Source organism: Manis pentadactyla, chromosome 9 (assembly GCF_030020395.1).
Source record: "Manis pentadactyla isolate mManPen7 chromosome 9, mManPen7.hap1, whole genome shotgun sequence".
Lineage (NCBI taxonomy): Eukaryota > Metazoa > Chordata > Mammalia > Pholidota > Manidae > Manis > Manis pentadactyla.
This window is the reverse complement of record NC_080027.1, coordinates 22,233,783-22,253,621: the sequence shown is the minus strand read 5'-3', so window position 1 is coordinate 22,253,621 and position 19,839 is coordinate 22,233,783. Positions and strand designations below refer to the sequence as shown.

Genomic DNA, 19,839 nt, shown 5'->3' with positions numbered 1-19,839 from the left:
TTTCAGCCATAGAGCGTAGAATTCATGACCATGGACAGCTCCCTAATTGTCACACTACTTCTGAGGGTTGAACGTGTGAACCATCCAGCTGGTCATGGAGAGTCAGGACCTGTGAACCCTCTTTCTCAGTAAATGAAGCAAATTCTTTTGGATTTGTTTTGGGTTTGCCATACACTAGTTCCTGATTGTTAGTCTGGAACACTGGGAAGAACATTTTTCCAAGTCGATTTTCCTGTTTTAAATCTGAAATAGGCAAATCATTCAGGTGTTTTATTTGTGATTTTTGGTCAGGTAAGGAAAAACCATGATTTCACTTGGTGTGCTGTTCCCACTTTGTTAGAACTAGACTGAGATGTGGAGAAATAGCAGGTTACCTTTCTAGTCCAGAATCCCTCCACTCAATTCTCACTGCATGTATGTGTGTGAAGTCATGGATATGCAGCCCTGATGTCTGGAAGGGAAGATAGAGAATCTAATTCCTCAATGCTCATATGCCTTTTTTCTAAGAAAAAGTCTCAGTGGTGGATCCCATATAGAATACAAACCAGTTTCCCCAACCAACTACTTGAAAGGTCTTGTGAAAATTTTCACTTGCCTCTTTTCTTATGTGGGTAAAGGATTAAGCTTTCATTTATAGCGAAATCAAAGGAATTACATATGATATGCATATCATACATATTCATACATAATCATTTGCAATTACATATATACACGCAGTATACTATTTGGTATTATTTTGAAAAATATTTTTACCATCTACAAAACATAACATCAAATAGCATGGCATTTTTTTGTCTCATATGTGATGCAGCATTTTTAACAATTGCTCTATTTTTGACAAACACATTTTTCTTTTGTTAATATTATAAACAATGTTTCAGGGGAAACTGTGGACATCGTTTTCAGAATTTTATCAATGCAATTAAATATTTCTTACAACAGCTTATTAAGAATAAATTATCTCATAAAGAATGTCATACAGTTTCCCTTATTGTCAGGGTGAACACTTTGGATATATGCTGCTAATGCTTTCTGGAAAAATTTTTACAATACCATTTTCTGAGCCTTTATTAGCATAAATCATTATTATTATTATTATAATTGATTAAGCCACTTCGTGACTGTGATATGTAAAATTATCATTTTCAAGGTGTATTTTATATCTCATTTTTCATACTTCCAAAATTAAAGAGTTTATGTGAGTCACAAACTGCCAAAAGTTCTGTTACACTCTCCAAAAGCGAAATTGCAGAGAACTTCACTTCAAATTTTTGTTCCTGATTAACTCAACTGAAATAAAAGTATTTATTTTGTAGAATTACAGTAGGTGTTATCCTGGTTGACAGATGTTCTTACCTTTTTTCAGAAACAGGAGTTAATTTATGTTTGCTGTGAAGTATATTTTGGAACCTATTTATAAAGACCATCAAACCACAAAACTCAGTTGATCACCTCAGTGGGTTATAAGAGATAAGGGTTGTAGTCATTTAAGATTTCTGCTGATGCTTCAATCAGATTTCATCTGTAGGATACACTGAGATATTTATTTGACAATGTTGTTCTATCTCATTTTTGACAATTTTTGTTATAGCTCATAAATACACTGATATCAATTTTACATTTTTCTTAAGTTCATATTAAGCTGTTATTTTCCTCCATTTTTTCTCTTTTTAGAAGAAATACAAAACTTATCATTTGTTTTCCTAAGCCTGACATACAGCAGAAATGGGCACGGAGAACTGCTCTTCTGTGGCAGAGTTCCTTCTTCTTGGACTAACTGACACCCCTGAGCTGAGAGCCTCTCTCTTCGTGATGTTCCTTCTGATCTATGGAGTCACAGTGTTGGGCAACCTGGGCATGATTGCACTGATTCAGGTCAGCTCAGAACTTCACACTCCCATGTACTTTTTCCTCAGCCATTTGTCCTTTGTGGATTTTTGCTACTCCACAATCATCATGCCAAAGATGTTGTCCAATATCTTCAATAAAGACAAAGCCATCTCCTTTCTGGAATACATGGTGCAATTCTACTTATTTTGTACCTATATTGTGGCTGACGTCTTCCTGCTGGCTGTGATGGCCTATGACCGCTTTGTGGCCATCTGTAACCCACTGCTGTACATGGTCACCATGTCCCGGCATCTCTGTGTGGAGCTGGTGTTTGGTTGTTACCTGTGTGGGATGGTGTGTTCTCTGATTCACTTGTGCTTAGGCCTCCAGATCCCATCCTATCGATCAAATGTGATTAACCACTTCTTTTGCGATCTACTCTCTCTCTTGTCTTTCGCTTGCTATGAAGTGTCTCTGAATGAACTGGTCATATACATTGTGACCACTAGCAATGAGATCATCACCATCATGATCATCTTCACGTCCTACTTGTTTATTCTCATCACCATCCTGAGGATGCGCTCTTCCCAGGGAAGGCGCAAAGCCTTCTCCACCTGTGCCTCCCACTTCACAGCCATTGCTGTCTTCCATGGAACAATCCTTTTCATGTATTGCCGGCCCAGTTCTGGCAACAATATGGATACTGACAAAGTGACCACTGTGTTCTACACGATCATGATTCCCCTGCTGAACCCCCTGATCTACAGCCTGAGGAACAAGGGTGTGAAAGAAGCCCTCAAGAAAGTGTTGAGATCAAAATTGCCTTTTGAAAAACTACTTTCTTAACTAGACTCAAAGACCCTCAATGAGAGGTTTGTTTTGAGTAGATGGGAATGAAATGTTCATTGAGGAAAGATTTTATGAGCTCGGGGATTGAGCATGCTTTGTTATTTTCCACTTACCTATCTTATTAAGTCATATATTATCCCTTTCATTGACAGTGAAAATGTGTCTGCTTTCTTTGCTGCCCTTCTCTAATCTTTAATTGGTTTGAATCAGTTTTGAGAGCTGTGGTGTTAGACTTGATTCTTGGTGTAGATACATCAACATATTTCTAACAGTGCACACAGAAAGCCATATATTTTTATCATTCTCTCAGTATGCAGCCACTTGTATTAAATAGACTTCCTTTTCTTTACATGGAATAAATATACATTTGTTTATATTCTGTGTTTTCCATGAAAATTTTGAGTGAATTTACTCATGTTTCAAACTATGCATTGATTCTTAATCATTTTGGTCATTTCCATATTTTTCCTTTTTCTATTGCAGTTATAATTTTTGGAATTTTAAAACCTCTTCGACAAATTGGAGATAATAATACTGTAATTTCCTAATAAAATTTCCATGAAAACTGAATGATGTTTCTTTAGTTCTTAGCATTATGTATGGTACATTATAGCTGATTAATAAATTATTTGCTGTATTGCTACTGTTTTTTCACTTTTACCTTCTGTTTCCTATTCTCCCTTAATTCTTGATTAGATAAGTAGATTGTGTATGTGATACCATAACTTCTTCATTTTCCATGACTTCATTAACTCTTTTGCTCTGTCTGATATATTAAACATTCACTTTGTTTTCTAAATCTATTCTATTCTAAATTTATTGTGTTAGTTTCCCATAGTTTCTATAGAAAGGTAGTACAAACTGGTGGCTTAAAACAATAGACTTGTGTTCTCCTACTGTAGTAGACTTCAGAAATTTGAGATCAGTATCACTGGGCCAAAATCAAGGTGTCAGCAGGAACACACTCCTTCAGGTGTTTTTAGGGGACTATCCATCCTCATCTCCTCCCATTTTTGGTGGCTGCAGGCATTCCTTGACTTGTGAACATGTAAGTTCAACCATCAAGACTAGTACCTCAAACATCTCTCTGTCTTTCCTGCATCTTCCTGTGTGGCGGGCATGTATGTACTTAAAATAGTCTCCTTTTCATAAAGAGAGCCCTTCTGATAATCCAGAAAAATTTCCTCATTTCAAAGTCTTTAACTTAATCACACTTTTAAGCAATCTCTTTCTAAATAAGGTGGCATTGATAGATTCCAAGGATTAGAGTGTGTTCTATATTAAGAATCATTTTAAAGCTTAGTACATCCACCTTTTGAGAGTCAGATCATAATTTACCTTTCCTATGTTCCCACAGTGTGAACACTTCCCACTTTCTTAAGATTCCATTTCATGTTTGTTACTGTCTATATGTTTACTGGATTCTCCTATTTAAATGCAACGTATTTAGGTACTCGTTGCTTTAGTGATGTAGTAAGAACCCTTGGCTTGAGATTAAATACCTGGGTCCAGGTTCAGACCTTAATGAGTGACTTTGAGGAGGATGCTTAAACTTTCTTAACCTCAGGTCTCTTAAATATAAACTGGGGATAGGCTGTCAGCCTCGAAGTTATCATTGGACTTAAACATAATAACAAAACTGCAAGGACCTGGCCCATGAAATGTACTCTTCTTAATGTTTCTTGAAAATAAATATTTGAGGGCAGGAGTCATATAGAAATACCCCAGCATCCCTGGCCAAGACAGCTAGCTACTCATTACTTGAGTACTTGATAAAATTCTTAATGCCCAGTTCAAGTTGACCCCATTTCCTCTGTTTTGTACCTAGAACTGACACACATATTCAGAGTAAATGTATTTATTGAATAAAGGCTTTCTGATTTATTCTAGACTTTTATGGCCAGAATTCCATTTGAACATGGATATACATATATCATGTATCAGAATTATGAACTTCATTTTTAATTGGTTTTCCTCTTACTTGTTGACTTTCAAGATCTATTTCTTGGCAGTTTGATATTATTGCTTCTTTCCAGGTTTTTCCACCATCCTATCACATACAATATTCTGAGCATTTTTTGATAAATTCTTTTGAGTTGAATCAATTAGAAAACTAAATCAATTAGAGAACAAATATCATAACCCAATTTTGTATATCAAAATGTACTATTTTGGTTCCAAATATATTTATTTTTGTGACATCCTCACGATGTAGAAAAACACATTACACTATTTTCTTTTGTGCTTAATCAACGCCTAAGTAGAACTGTTTAACTGCTCCCACATCTTTTCCCTCTGGGTTGTGGTATCTTGAGTGTGTGTTCATGGATCTGACGTAGATCAGCAAGCCAGTCTCAAAAGCCTGAAAACAAAATATCAAAGGGTTTGCGTTTTGCTGAGGATCCCCAGCCTTCCTGAGGTTTTCTTGTATGGACACAGAAGGCCTGTCCAAATGGCTTATGGACCATGGGACAAGTTTTTAATCTTTAACTGTCAAAACTGATTTTCCAGTGACATATGAATTGATGCTGATAGCAGTGTAGTAAGAAGATAAACGAAAGAAGATCTGGTGAGTGTTCTTACCATAATTCTAGGATGTTAGAGGTGATTAGGATTTTAAGGGCTCATCTTCTTATAGCCACTTATGTTACACACAGGAAGCTGACATTTTGAGAATAAATATGCCTAGAATAATACAGGTTTTAAATCTTGAAGGCCTTACCAACAAAAAATCATAACAGCAACAAAGAAGCACATTTAATACATGATACTCTTAAGGCAATCCTCAGTGCTATCGGACTCTGATTAGGAATCTAAATATAAACACAGTTCTCGAAAGGTATTGTTTCTTTTTAAAAGTTGAGCACACTTAAATGTAAATTGAGATCGACCTAACTTGCATGCCATTATATATTTTCTATTGTATGGTAGTGCATTAATAGCAAAAGTTATTAATAGGCAAGTACAGTATTGGGATGGGGTTAAGGGATTGGCTTTCAGGGACTAGAAAGAAGTTTATAAGGCTCAATACAAAGAACTTCCTGCAGGAATATATATTTTGATGAACCATTTTAGAAACATCCGTTTTCATTCTCACCTGACCATTGTATAGAAGAACAGAATTTTGGCCCCTCTTTGGAAACTTCTTTATGTTTTGTTGCTTGTATATATTTCTCCTTCTACCGTTCCATTTGGCCTCATATTTCATTTTTGTATTCTGCAAATTTCATTCAGCCTTAAAACATGTAACATCCTTGAAAGATTATTACAAGTAAATATTCTGTATATAAATTGATTTCTTCACTACCTTTATTTCTGTGATTGGAAATAAGGGGTTTAGAAGAGAACAACTGAGCTAAGATGTGATTGTTCCCTATGGCTGAGACCAATCTTATTTGAACTTCAGCCATAAAGATGAGCATCTCTTTCTGATGCCTACTTTTTAACAGTCATTCTTCATACTTATTGACAGAGAGGGTGGGATAACCAACACTTCCACCACCCTTCCCTTACCAGCAGGGGGGTAAAAAACAAATCCCAACGTGGCTGGGCAGAAAGCTACACACATGAGCTGAGGCTATGAGCTGCCACTGGAACCAGGCAGCCTGGGTGAGCAGGCTCTGAGGTGGATGCAGATGGATCCTGAAGGTGCCGTTCCATGCCATGATGCCGTGAACAATAAAATGCCTTCTTTGAGGTGCAGGGGTTCTGTCCCTGGGAGGGAGTTAGTGGGCTAAGATCACAGAGCTATGGAGTAATGATATTATAAAGACTCGAACTCAGGTCTGTCTCACTTCATAGCCTAGTTCTTATCTTAAACTCTCTTATCTTTAATCATTTCCTCAAAATAAATAGAAAATAAGAACAAAAACAAAAATCCCTGGTGTCCTGACCATCTGTAAAGGCTATTAAATTAGTCTGCAAAAGAAAAGGTAAAGGAAAAAAAAAGGAACATTTTTTTTCGTTTCACAAAGATGTGAAAACTGGCCAGGAAGCTAATTCTACATAGCATGAATGTGTTTAATTTTCATAGACTGAAAATATTTAATATATTTTTAATAAGTTACATTGAGTTGGATGAGGTTTGGATATTCATTGAGAGATCCTGATAGGTGATATATTCTATGAATGATACATAAACTAATTTGAGATTATAAAGAAAATACTTAACAGAAAGTAAAATATTTTTGTCTTAAAATTCTGTTCACTAAGCAGTATAAAACAAATAGCCTGTTGAAAATTGCATGTGCTTAATGTATTTTTTTCATTCTTATGATTTGTGAAGTACATAATACTCAGCACATTTTACACTCTAAAGAGATTTTAAAATTAGGGAAGAGGAACTGAACAAAAAACTTACATAACCAAATACTCTACTCCTGGCCAAAAATAAGCCTCGCTGTTCCTTTCTTGTAAACATTTAATGCAAAATGAAAACCTTGAGAACCTGAAATTATGTTGTTTTTTATAACTGGTTAAATACTAATTGTTTAGAGTTAAGAACATATATCTCCACTGTGTTATTGAAATAAATTTTAGCATTACCTAACATCCAGACTTTCTATGATGATATCACATTCCAAATATGATTCCAGTTTATTTCAGATACAGAAACCAATCTAAATTGTTACAAATGGAATACTAACGTAAATATTACTTTGTTTTTTTTATTTTTTCCCCTTTGAACATATATTTTTGTAAGTAGTAAAAATTGAACATGTTAGTTTTGTCTTCTTTTCATTTTAACTAGTATGGCATGAACACAGGAAGGGAGAAGGAATCCTCTTTTCCACTGTCCTTTGGAGAACATCTACATCCTTATTGCCAACACCCCAGAGTGCGGTTTCTGTGTTGTCACTAGCACCGTGTCTGTTCCCCACAGTGACGGCAGGAAGGGCCAATGTGGATAAATTGAGAGGCGCTGATCGTGGGGATGTCCACTGATGTATTGGGGCAGGATGTTGAGGAACCGAAGATGGGAGAAGTTCTGATGAAACGATCCCTGGCCTGAGACTTACTCAGGTATGTCAAAGAGAGGGGCCCAGGAGGATTTCATCCAAGAGGAGTATACTAGAATAACATAAATTTCTCCTTTTTGGTGCACTTACAAAAGTTCAGTTTTGCAACAGTTTTGCAAAGACACTCATTCTTGATTCAACCAGCCTTTTTGAATGGCACTGTGGAGCTGAGCATTTCAAGTAGGAGAGTAGAAATTTTCATAGGACAGGCAATTGCCTTGCGTGTATGAAACTTTGAGTTAAAGCAGGAGATTTTAATTTTTTCTCTTATATCTGCTTGTATACTTCTAACTTTATGATGGAACATTTACAGGGTGATATTAGTACATAGGAAGTACAGGTACACAGCCTAATTAAACCCACTAACACTCGTTTATTGTGCAAGATTATGAAATTCAGTAGTTAAAAAAGGCTGGAGTCATTATGACAGTTAAGTTGAACTGACATCAGGAGGGGTGTTCTGCTCATGACCTTTCCCTCGGGCATACCTGTGAACAGGGTGATGCATGTATGAACTTAAAAAAACAGCAATGCAAAACAATCATTTCCCTTTCTTAGCTTAGATAGAAGATCAAGGTCAACATTATTCTCTACACTCCATTCAGACACATATATAAGAAAGGAGAAATATCCAGAAAGTTACACTGGTGAGACCATGTAACAGGACCTGAACGTGAGCTCTCAGAATCTTGACATAAACGCTTTTGGGTAAGGACACTGTTTCACCCAGAACTTAATTTAATGCTCATCGCTTTTTTTAGGGCACCTTTCACATCCTTATTCCTCAAGCTGTAGATCAGAGGGTTCAGCATAGGGATGACAACTGTGTAGAAAACAGAGGCCATTTTATCCGTATCCATTGAGTAACTGGAGCTGGGTCGGAAATACATGAACAGCAGTGTGCCGTGGAATATGGCCACAGTGGTTAAGTGGGAGGCACACGTAGAGAAGGCTTTGCGTCTCCCCTTAGCTGAGGTCATTCTCAGGATGGTAGTTAGGATGTAGCTGTAGGACAGGAGGACAGTCATGATGCTGAGCCCCACAACACAGGTACTGAAAACGAACAAAAGAATCTCATTGATGGAGGTGTCTGAGGAAGAGAGGGCTAGCAAGAGTGGGATGTCACAGAAAAAGTGGTTGATGATGTTGGAGCTGCAGAATGACAATCGAAATGTACAACAGGTGTGGATTGCCGAGTCGACCAACCCTCCCATGTACACAATGGCCACGAGCTGGATACAGAGTCTCCTGGGCATGGCCACTGTATAAAGAAGTGGGTTGCAAATGGCTACGTAACGGTCATAAGCCATGACGGCCAACAGGAGACATTCCACATCTGCAAAGGCACAAAAGAAATACATTTGAATGGCGCATAAGTTATATGGAATCCTCTTCTGCTCAGATAAGAAATCAGCCAGCATCTTGGGAGAGACAGTGGAGGAGTAGCAGACATCACAGAAGGACAGATTGCTCAGGAAATCGTACATGGGTGAGTGGAGTCTGGGGTCCACCTTGACCAGCAGGATCATCCCTAGGTTGGCAACCACGGTTATGCCATAAACCAGCAGGAAGAGCACAAAGAGCCCCTTCTGTACATCCTGTCTGCCAGAGAGTCCCCGGAATATGAAGTCAGTGACCCCAGTGCAGTTGTCAGCAGCCATCGCTTGGGTCCGGAAATCCCTGGTTGTAAAAGATGGAAAAGGAAGGGCTGGATTTATATCATCTTACTATCTTAATAGTCAAACTGCTGGAACTGTCTATTTTTAATTAAGTATAAGAAGAGATAATTCTGTATGGTTTGAAGTAAACTGACTCTCCTGGAAATATATGCCATTTTATGTAAATTGATCAAGTGATAATGAAAACAATACTGCTTACATTTGTAAAGCAATATACAGAGTTTCTAGTAAATATTTATCCAAATGAAATCATGCTATTTCCCTACCGCCTATGTAGAATCTATGCTACTTCTGTATTATTAAAAAATTGTGAGGTTCACAGAGTTTAATACAATTGTTCTGATAATTAATTTGTCCATTTAATACATGATTTCTGATGGGATTTTTTTTGACTTTGCAGAAATGTGTTCTGTCTTATATACTTAAGAGAAGCACATATAAGTGAGAAATGCAGGTGATGAAGATTTTCCTTTGTTTTTACCTCATCAATCAAAATAGTGGAACAGGCAGAGTGATGGCAGTCTTCAGCCTCTATTCTGACCCCACTTCCCATAAACCCTCAGGTCCTACCCAGTCCTGATGAAGAAGGCAGGGAGATAGTCTGTGATTCAAGACCCAGTGCAGCATGGAGGTGGTGGTTGCTGGATAATAGGGTGGATGGGTCTCTGTGAACCATATATTGATCATGCTCCCCTATGACAGTTACTGTTGCTTAGGAGAGATTAGGAGAAACAACTCGAACCTAACTTTAAGGATACTGGCAACACAGGAGACAGACAGGCACGAATGGCAGTATGGTTCATTGTACAGGTCCTTATGCCCTAATCTACTAGAGTCCACAGACCAGGTGTGTAAGGCACATGATGAAAGCATACATGCACCCACAGTCGCACACCCCAGGGACAGTCATGACTCAACTGGCCCCCCCCCACCAATTACCTAGGAATTGTAATATTGTCTCATAGATTTCTTTGATCCTGACTTCCTTTGAATATCTCTGAATTATGCCTCCCTTTGTTTTAAGAGTTGGGGTGCTTGTGTGGCCAATTGAATTCTATTTCCCACTATTGTATTTTACCCAATTATACTGTATATAATATACATGCTCTCTGCTGTTCTTTGAGAGTATAAGTGGATTAGAACATAAATGAAAAAAAGAAAACCTGAATGATAATCTAGTGATTAATTTTCTTGTCTCCAAACTCTTGACTTGAACTCAGTTAATTATATGTAATATTGTCTCACAGATTTCTTTGATCCCAACTTTGCTTGAATCTCTCTGAATTATGTCTCCTTTTGGTTTAAAAGAGTTGTTCTTGAGAGGACAATTGAATTCTGTGTCCCATTGTATTCCATCCAGACCAATTACGTAGTACATAATACTGTACATGACCTCTTCTGTGAGATGTAAGTATGTTAGAAGGTAGATGAAAAAAATAAAATCTGAGTAATGATGTAGTGAAAATTTTTCATCTCTCCAAACCCTTGACTTGAACTAAGTTGAATATATGTCTTTGTAGATACTTCTTTAAAGAAATGAAAGTATTTTTTAAAATGATTAAAAAATGTCAGACCACCTTCACAATCCATGCTTGTTCTATTCCCTGCTATCTTGATTGTAGGTATCTTTATTATTAAAGTATCATTGATACATAATCTTATGAAGGTTTCACATGAACCACATTGTGGTTTCAACATTCACTCATACTATCAAGTCCTCTCCGCCTCATTGCAGTCACTGTTTATCTGTGTAATAAAATGCTATACAGTCATTACTTGTGATTGTATTTTTAAAAAAGAGATTGAAAAAAGTGATTAAAATAAAATTTTGTATAATTTTTCATGCCATCCTTTGGTTTTATGCTTTCAGTCAAAACAGGTTAAAAGATAAGAAAGCCTAAAATGTAAATCAGGAAAACAACAAAAATCACAGTACCTGAATCCCAACTTTTGACTTGTTTTCTGCGTGCAGTTCTTTCTGCAGGAGATATTCTGCTCCTGGCTGCCCTGTGTTATATAACCATCTCTGTGCCTGGTCCCTGGTGTTGATCACATGTTCTCTCAGGAATAAGCAACAGCTCTAATGATGTTGTTTATCGACAAATTTCATGCAGGTAGGGTGATGGACAGAGAAAGACAGCCTTCTTAAAAACGTTCCTTTTGTCTTTGCCCCTCTTTGCCAATATTACGTAGATTGTCCTCTACTTGTAATGGTGTTAGGTCTGGATAAACCTATTGTAAGTTGAAAATGTCCTAAGTTGAAAAGTCATTAAATCCACCTGTCCTACCGACTGGCATGGCTCAGCCTAGTCTAATGTAGCCTAACTTAACCACGTTCGAGCATGCACAGGATCCTATGGTTGGGTAAAATCAGCTAACACAAAGCCTATGTCATAATCAAGCACTGGCTATCTCATGTGGTTTACTTAATACTGCAGTGGAAGTGAAAAACAGAATGGTGTGTGGGTGCAGAAGGGGAGTAAGTGCATTGCCTTTTAAACCTTGTGGCCACACAGCTGCCTGGGAGCTGAGCCCGAAACTGCTGCCCTGCATCGCAAGAGGACATCATACTGTATTGCGAGCCTGGGAAAAGTTCTACATTCATAATGGGAAGTATGGCTTTACTAATGAGTATTGCTTTCACACTAAGATAAAGTGGAAAAGCCCTAAAAATCCTGTGCATTTTTAGCAATAGTAAATGACTCCAGTCAATGATCTTTCCTCATTTCCAGTTCCCTTATCCCTATACAGGCATTGCATTTTAATTCCATAATTTGCACACAAATACATACCCATGCACACTCATGCACACTTAGACATATACATAGACACAATATCACAGTAACCACATTCACAAAGTTAAGATTTTTGTAAAAACAGTAAAATACTGACCACAGTCACACTGCCTAGGGAAAACTGTTTTATTGTCTATATTATTAGGTTCTTAATGTTTCAACAAAAATGACATTACAATAATTGTAAGCTATGTGTGTATATATATATATATATATATATATATAAAGGTAAATATAAATAAAAACAAGCATTATCTTCTATATCTGTACATTAAAATATTTAATTTATCCTCTGATAATGGTCACCTGACTTATATACAATCCCATACACCACAAAATTTCTGGCAGGAGTAACATTATACAGACATAATTTATCACAACCAGGTGTTTCTTTAAAATTTTGTTAAGAATGGGCCTTTAAGTGCAGGCGATTTTTCTTTAAATAAAGGTAATTTTGTCCTTTTACTATAGGCAGATGTTTTAGAACATCTCATTATCAGCACATATTATCATATGCTTCATATATTACATGCCCTGAGCTGTCTCTAACAACGTCATTGTATAATACAGAAATCAAAACCTGGAGATGTAGATTCTAGAGTCTCATTGACATTAAATTTCACTGAATCCCTAGAAATTGCTCATAATAGATTCTTGAATATATTGAAATGTAACTGATTGTCTTAAAAGATAACTCTCTTAATACTCTTAAGAATGTTGTGGTGGGTTTATGCTAAAGTGATATTTGAAATTCACAAATTAATGACCCATAGACTTTTGCAATCATGAGAGAATTGGGAAATCATTCAAGCCCCACTTCTCAACCCAGGCAGGATCCCACCATGACTGAGGGCACAAAGGTTACCACATTGGGAGGGAATTGGTTTTACATATATCAGTGGGACACTTGGACAATTTAATACTGGAGTGAAGAGAAGCAATGAGGAGGGTGGCTACAGTGCACAGCTCCAGGAAGCCAACAGAAAATACGGAAATTAGTGTCCTTTGATGTTGGGCGACCTTGCAGCTTTGGGGGATGATCTTAGTATTGTTCATTTATGAGCAATATTTGATTGTGTGTGTGAATCATTGGTATAGACTTACAAGCTTAAGCTGCTATGTGGATGAATGTCCCAAGAAAATGTACAATAATATGCACATTAGCTGTATATCTTGAGTCTCAAGGTGTACAATTTAATGGCCAGAAAACCTGCAAATGCCATATTAGTATAAACAAAAAAATTAAAAATTTAGATGTACAAGGTGTATACCAGTTCATGCATTCCAGGATTTCAGGTCTGCATTTCTTCCAAACCTCACTTGGAGTAACAGAAACATAAGTTTTGCAGGTTTTTTTGTTTACTTGTTTGTTTTTATGCAGTTTTTTCTTACCTTCTATAAACCTAAAAGACTCTCCAGGAAAAATTCAATGAAATTAAAAATTTTTTTAACTTTTTGAAAAGTGATGTTAGTGACAATGGTTTATGTCTTAATGTAGTTTTATTCTGTGTGATGATCCAAGTACTAATACACCAAATTCTTCCTGTGGGAAATGATCTTGAAACACCTAAGTGATTGTCAGTAAGTTTCCTACAGGTAAACTCAAGAAAATTACGTATTTGTGTTATCATTCTTTCTTCTCTGGTGCACAGTTGGAGGAGGCAGAATCATCCTTGCTCACGTCATTCATATCCTTTTCCCTTCAGGTGCCTCCCTGCCTCCAGGGAGGCCAAATCTCCTCAGGCTGCACTCTGTCTAGGCAGAAGTCAATTGTACCTTCCTAAGCATGGCTGCCCCTCTGGAGCATGGATCAAATCCCACTGCCCATTAAATCTGAGCATGGGTGACAAAATATTGCTGAAAATTGGATAACCTGGATTAATTCCCAAAGTAATTTGTGTGTTAATAGGGAATGGCTTTATTAATCATGGTGGGTAAGGGAAAGAGAAGGTAGAATGTGAAATATCATAGAAAAGTGAAAAAAAATCTGTATCTATATGGCTTTCCTGGTATCACTGAAGTCCCTCAATGTAACACAAGTAGGCATCTGTCTACTTCTAAATTTTGTCATTCAGAAAACTTTTCTGGCCCTGAGGTATGGTCCATAATCAAATAAATTCCGTTTTATATTTTTCAAGCACTATGTAGAAGTGAAACCATTCAGTTTTTATCCTTAAGTCTGGATTCTGTCTCTCAGGGTCACGTATGTGAGATTCCTCTGTGCTGTTGCACGGGGAGATAGTTCATTCCTTCTCTCTGCTGTGTAGCAACCGAGTGAACAAACACAGGTCAGGTTACTGTCAGATCCCAGTAATACTACTGTGATCATCTTTGTAAAAACTTTGGGTGTACATATTCACTTGGTTCTATAGGATATAAAACTAGGAATGGGATTTGGGGGCCAGCTATCCTAGATACCACACAGTTTTCCATAGTCAGACATCAACTCTGATTCCTACTGTCAGTGTGCGAGAGCTGTAGCTGTCCCACATCCACATAAGTACTTGATTTGAATACTGTGAATCGTTTCCATTTTGGCTGTTTCTTAGATGAGTTAGGATACTACATTCAGGTTTTAATTTTTCTTTGTCTGAATACTAATAAAGTTGTATAATCACTTACATGAAGTGTCTATTTAAGTCTGAATGCAGAATGGGAGGCCAGGCAAAGTGCTGTGTTTAAAGGCACTTGGTCCTCCAGAGCGCACACTGTCTAGCTGACATCATCACTGCCGTTAAGGTCATGTCAGCCTAGAGACAACACAGGTCTTCTGAATGAAGATGAAGCCATTATATGTTGTTGGGGAGGAAGAATTTTTCTTCTACCTCTCAAGGCTCTTCCAGCTGGTCTAAAGATCAAATTGACATGAGACAGATTAATAGAAAAATAAGTTTTTTTATTACATATGTACAGAGGCCCAGTAATGCAATTGAGACCCAACACAATGACCACTACAGGCAGTTTTTATACCTTTTAGACAAATCTGTGAGGAATTGACATGACAAAGAAAACAGGTTTGGGAGCTTCAGTTAGTAAGGAATTGTAAACAGCAGGGGTATTAAATTAAATGAACTGAACTGACCAAAATCTTTTGATGTTTTCTCTAGTTCTGCAGAATCCCAGTGTGGACAATGGTCAGTTCAGACCATTCGCCTACATTCCTATTTAAGTAAAAAATCTACTACAAGATACTCCCAGTAAGGGATAGTTCAGCTGTTAGAGTAGGTAGATAGCTCCGCATAAGCAGGGAGAGGGAGGGGGCCTTTGGTCTGATGGTCTGATGTTTGCTTACATTCTACACACCTGTGCAAGCTATTCCATGGGATATGGCATGGGAATATAGATAGCAGACCAACCAAAACTGGGTAGTTACAACATGGAGGAGAAACTGACCCAAACTTCATCCCGAAATCCACTAACAGAAGAAAAATCATGCCCCTTCATCATTAGCATAGTGAAAAGTCACACCTCCCTGCACCATGAAAGCTCCAATGGGAACCAAATATAGTAAAAAATCCCTCTGCCCAATGTGAGGGTGGAGGAAGCCTGAACTCCAGGGAGACCCCGCCTGCTACCTTTGAAACCTAATCTCACTGAGTGAATATTCATCTGCCTTCATGTAAAGATGGCTCCCTATCATTCCCTTGGGGCGACTGCCTCAGCCTGCCTGTGCCCCAACCCTCCTTCCTGTACTTTCTCCTTTCTTTAAACTCTAACTCTCCGGGTAAACTCTTAATGCTTTTTTCTGCATCCATTCTTGAATTCTTTCTCACAATGAGACCAAGGACCTGTCTCTGGTACCACAACATCCAATTGTATAAATCCAGAGAAATAAAACCTATACAGTTCGTCAAATTGCTTTCTTTCATTTTTAAACATACACTTATTCAGTCTAAGATATGTCATTTATTGAGTTTATAATTTCATTCTCATTAGTTCACACTCATTAGACATGGCGACAGGGGTCAATATGCAGACCAAATTAATTTTTCTGTTATATTACTGTCATATGTCATGTGAAAGGAAGATGGCATGTTTATAATTTCTAAATTAATGGCAAGCCACTGACTCTCTGATTTGCTTGGACTGTAAATTATTTCAACGTTCCTTGTCATGTTGCTACTCATAAGAAAGAAGAGTAACAAAAAAAGAGTATGGGTGAATTGAGAAAATATGGTACAGCTGGAAACCCTTCAGACTCCTTTTCAATGAATTTTTTTCCCATCACCATATTTTCCTGTTATCCATCACAATGTCCCCAAAATACCACCTTCAAAAGCATAGGACCCTCTGTGGGGTTTATGAAAATTCTCTTACTAAGGAGATTTATAATCACTTAAAAGGTATAGTTCTAATAGATAATTAAAAATATAATATCTTATCTTAATTGATATAATTAAGGAGTCTTATGTAGTCCTCCAATTATATAGCCATATCCGTGTTTACTTAAGACAAGTACATCAAGAAAGTACAGAGATGAATGCATTTTACTACTACTTAGGTTTGCTGTCAATATGAAATGTTTTCACTCAAAGGCATTTTACAATGGTACTTAGATAGCCTCAGATATTGAATGACTTTTAGTTTATGTTATTGTAGGAAACATTTAAGAATGCCCTTGATTCTTATATTGTCCTTCAAGTGCACATCCATGCCCCTGTTTCTGAACAAGCCACTTCTTTGATCATCAGCAAATGAGACCACAACCAAGGTGAATTGTCAAATATCTTGTAAACATCCAGGTAAGAGCTCTTCAGTTTAATTCTTTTTCAAGTAATTTATGTTTTGCATTTAAGTTTCCATTACCTCTAGCATCTAACCCCCCACTTTATGTACCTACATTTGGGATACGAAGAATGTATTTAAGGCACATACTCAACTCTCGGTGTTTTTTTTTTCTTTGCCTCAGGAGAAAGCATTCAGTTAAAATTAACTTTTTTTGGTTTACTTATTTACTCAGATGCTATGCTGGTACTTGGGTAAAGAGATAATCCTTTAGCTCAGAGTGTTCATTAAGCCATATTAAAGTTATATAATGATTTAGGAAATAATCATAGATTCAACAATGTTCTGAGTTCAGAGTGGGGTGTGAACCAAATTTAGAGAGTGATGGAGGGAACAAAAATCTCTTTGGAGGAAGTGACAGTGTGAATTGCAGCAACTATAACATAGCCACATGGGTTTTCATTAAGCTCCATGACAATGGCATGGTCCTACCCACCTCAGGGTCTCTCGAATTACTATTGATCTGCATAGAATGCTTTCTTTACCTACTTGCATCTCTCAGTTAATTCCTATGTATCTTTTAGATACCAGATTGTCTCCATTTTCAGGAAGAGCTTTTAACTTCCTTCACTATATTTGGACAATTTGCTTTAGGTTTATAATGCTCAGCCTTTACATTATGACATTATAGTTTATTACAAATAATTTGAGTTATTATTTAATTAATATTTGTCACTTCCATTAGATAAGATTCATTAGTATAAAAACTACTGGATTCACTATGAAATACAAAACACATAATAGCTATTTAGAAAACTAACATTTAGAAAATTGATTTAATGCAAAAATGAAAAATAGATGAAACAAATTTGGCAAACTAAGCTCAGAAGTTTTCCACAAATAGGGAGTACCAAATATTAATTCAAGACATAAAATGAAGCATGGAATATTTAGGAAATAACACATTTTGATATGGCTGGAATATAGTGTAACTACTTACTGGATTATACCACATTAGTCAAAACAATTTTGATTTTCATGAACTATGTGTAAGATTGGGAGACAAATCACATAACTTTTCAATCTTTTCAATGGAACCACTTTTTGTTTTTAAGTTTTGTCAGTGCCTCTTTCACATCCTTGTTCCGCAGGCTGTAAATCAGTGGGTTAAGCATGGGAATCACAAGGGTGTAAAACAGTGAGGTCATTTTGTCTTGATCTAAGGAGTAGGAAGAACTCGGCCGGAAATACATGAAGAGCAGGGTTCCCTGGAAAATTGCAACAGCAGTTAAGTGGGAGGTGCAGGTGGAGAAAGCTTTGAGCCTCCCCTCAGCTGAGTGGATCTTTATCACGGCTAGGATGATATAACAATAAGACACAAAAAGTCCAGAAAGAGTAATCAGTTCAATGAAACTAAAAATGATGAATATCACTAGCTCATTAACCTTTGTATCTGAGCAAGAGAGCAATAGGAGAGGAGGGACATCACAGAAGAAATGGTTAATCTCATTTGACCCACAGAAACATAAGCGGAATGTTAGTGTCGTGTGTATCAGAGCATCCGCCATCCCCACCATGTAAACCCCAGCCATGAGCAGGGAGCACACTGTGCTGGACATGTTGACCGTATAGAGCAAGGGGTTGCTAATGGCCTTGTACCGATCAAACGCCATCACCGCCAGCAGCAGATACTCACAGTCCACAAACATACAGACAATCAAGAATTGCAGAGCACAGCCATAGAAGGGAATTGACTTGTTCTTCGCAATGAAGCCTACTAGCATCCTGGGTCCAACTGCCGTAGAATAGCAGAGGTCACTGAAGGAAAGATGACTCAGGAAAAAATACATTGGCATGTGCAGCTGGGAATCCATTCTAATTAAGATGATCATCCCAAGGTTTGCCGCAAGGATAATGAGGTAAACAATTAGAAATGTGGTAAAGAGGGTCACTTTGATTCCAGGGTTATTGCTAATTCCCAAGAGAAGGAATTCATTCAAGGAGGAACAATTTCCTCCCTCCATTCTTCTTTATTCTTCAAAAATGCTGCAGAAATGATCAAGAAACGATAGACCAAAATTTTAGCTTTTCATGACACTCAGAAAAATACAATCTGTAAGTCAGAAAGGATTTATTTCAGTACATTATATTCTTTATCCACAGAAAATAGCCCAGATAAGTTTTACTGTTACGTTGTTGACAAAATTTAAAGGGTGTGGGATAGGATTTAGAGAAAGTTTTAGTCTCAATTTAGATACCACCCATCACGTATGTGACTGTGTGCACCTTCACTGCTTCATCTCAGCAATCAGTCATAAACTGAAATCTCATTATATCAAATATACTATGAAAGTAACATGTAAATTAAGGACAGCTGGAATGTACAATGTGATGTTTGAAAAATAAATATCTAGTAGAGCATAAAATTGATTAGATTTGCTGAGTTCAAAATCATGGTTCTTTTAAGACTGTGCATAAATTCAGACACAATGAACATATCTCTAATTTAAAAATAATGTTTGATATAATGTTATTGTTCTTGGATTTATTTTTTTAGTCTTTATCAAGACACTAGATATATTTTAACAAACTTTTCTCTAGAAATATATTACTGCTTTCCCACATTATTATTACTTACCTGATGGAGTGGTCTGGTGCCAAAGGGTCCCTTGACCAGGGAAAGATAAATGCTAACGACAAGTGAAAACAACAGAATTTAACACATACATTCCTATTTTTAAACCTTTGTAGTTTAAACCTGGCTTATTCATTAAAAATAGAAATGTGAGCAAGAACAATAAATATATCTTCAAAATATAAATTGGTGTTTGTATGTATACGTCTGTGTGTGTGTTAGGTGTGCACATGTATCTGTGTCTCTCTGTTAATATGTGAGAATTGGAATATGGGTGATGTTCTGACTTTGTTTTAGACTTCAGTAAA

General features: G+C 37.0%; 3 protein-coding genes across 3 annotated transcripts; 1 reads left to right on the top strand and 2 right to left on the bottom strand.

Moving 5' to 3' along the window:
- Positions 1-1,725: 1,725 nt before the first annotated feature.
- On the top strand, positions 1,726-2,676 carry LOC118911036 (olfactory receptor 5L1-like). The gene has a single exon (XM_036882656.2). The coding sequence runs from the start codon at positions 1,726-1,728 to the stop codon at positions 2,674-2,676; it is 951 nt and encodes a 316-aa protein (XP_036738551.2).
- Positions 2,677-8,419: 5,743 nt separating this feature from the next.
- LOC118911095 (olfactory receptor 5W2-like) lies at positions 8,420-9,358 on the bottom strand. The gene has a single exon (XM_036882780.2). The coding sequence runs from the start codon at positions 9,356-9,358 to the stop codon at positions 8,420-8,422; it is 939 nt and encodes a 312-aa protein (XP_036738675.2).
- An 8,626-nt stretch (positions 9,359-17,984) lies between these two features.
- Positions 17,985-18,920, bottom strand: LOC118911089 (olfactory receptor-like protein OLF2). Its single transcript, XM_036882773.2, has one exon. It carries the CDS (start codon positions 18,918-18,920, stop codon positions 17,985-17,987), a length of 936 nt encoding a protein of 311 aa, XP_036738668.2.
- Positions 18,921-19,839: the final 919 nt, after the last annotated feature.

Coding starts and splice junctions, on each gene's coding strand:
- LOC118911095 (XM_036882780.2), bottom strand. CDS start 9,358: ATGGCTGCTGACAACTGCACTGGGGTCACTGACTTCATATTCCGGGGA.
- LOC118911089 (XM_036882773.2), bottom strand. CDS start 18,920: ATGGAGGGAGGAAATTGTTCCTCCTTGAATGAATTCCTTCTCTTGGGA.
- LOC118911036 (XM_036882656.2), top strand. CDS start 1,726: ATGGGCACGGAGAACTGCTCTTCTGTGGCAGAGTTCCTTCTTCTTGGA.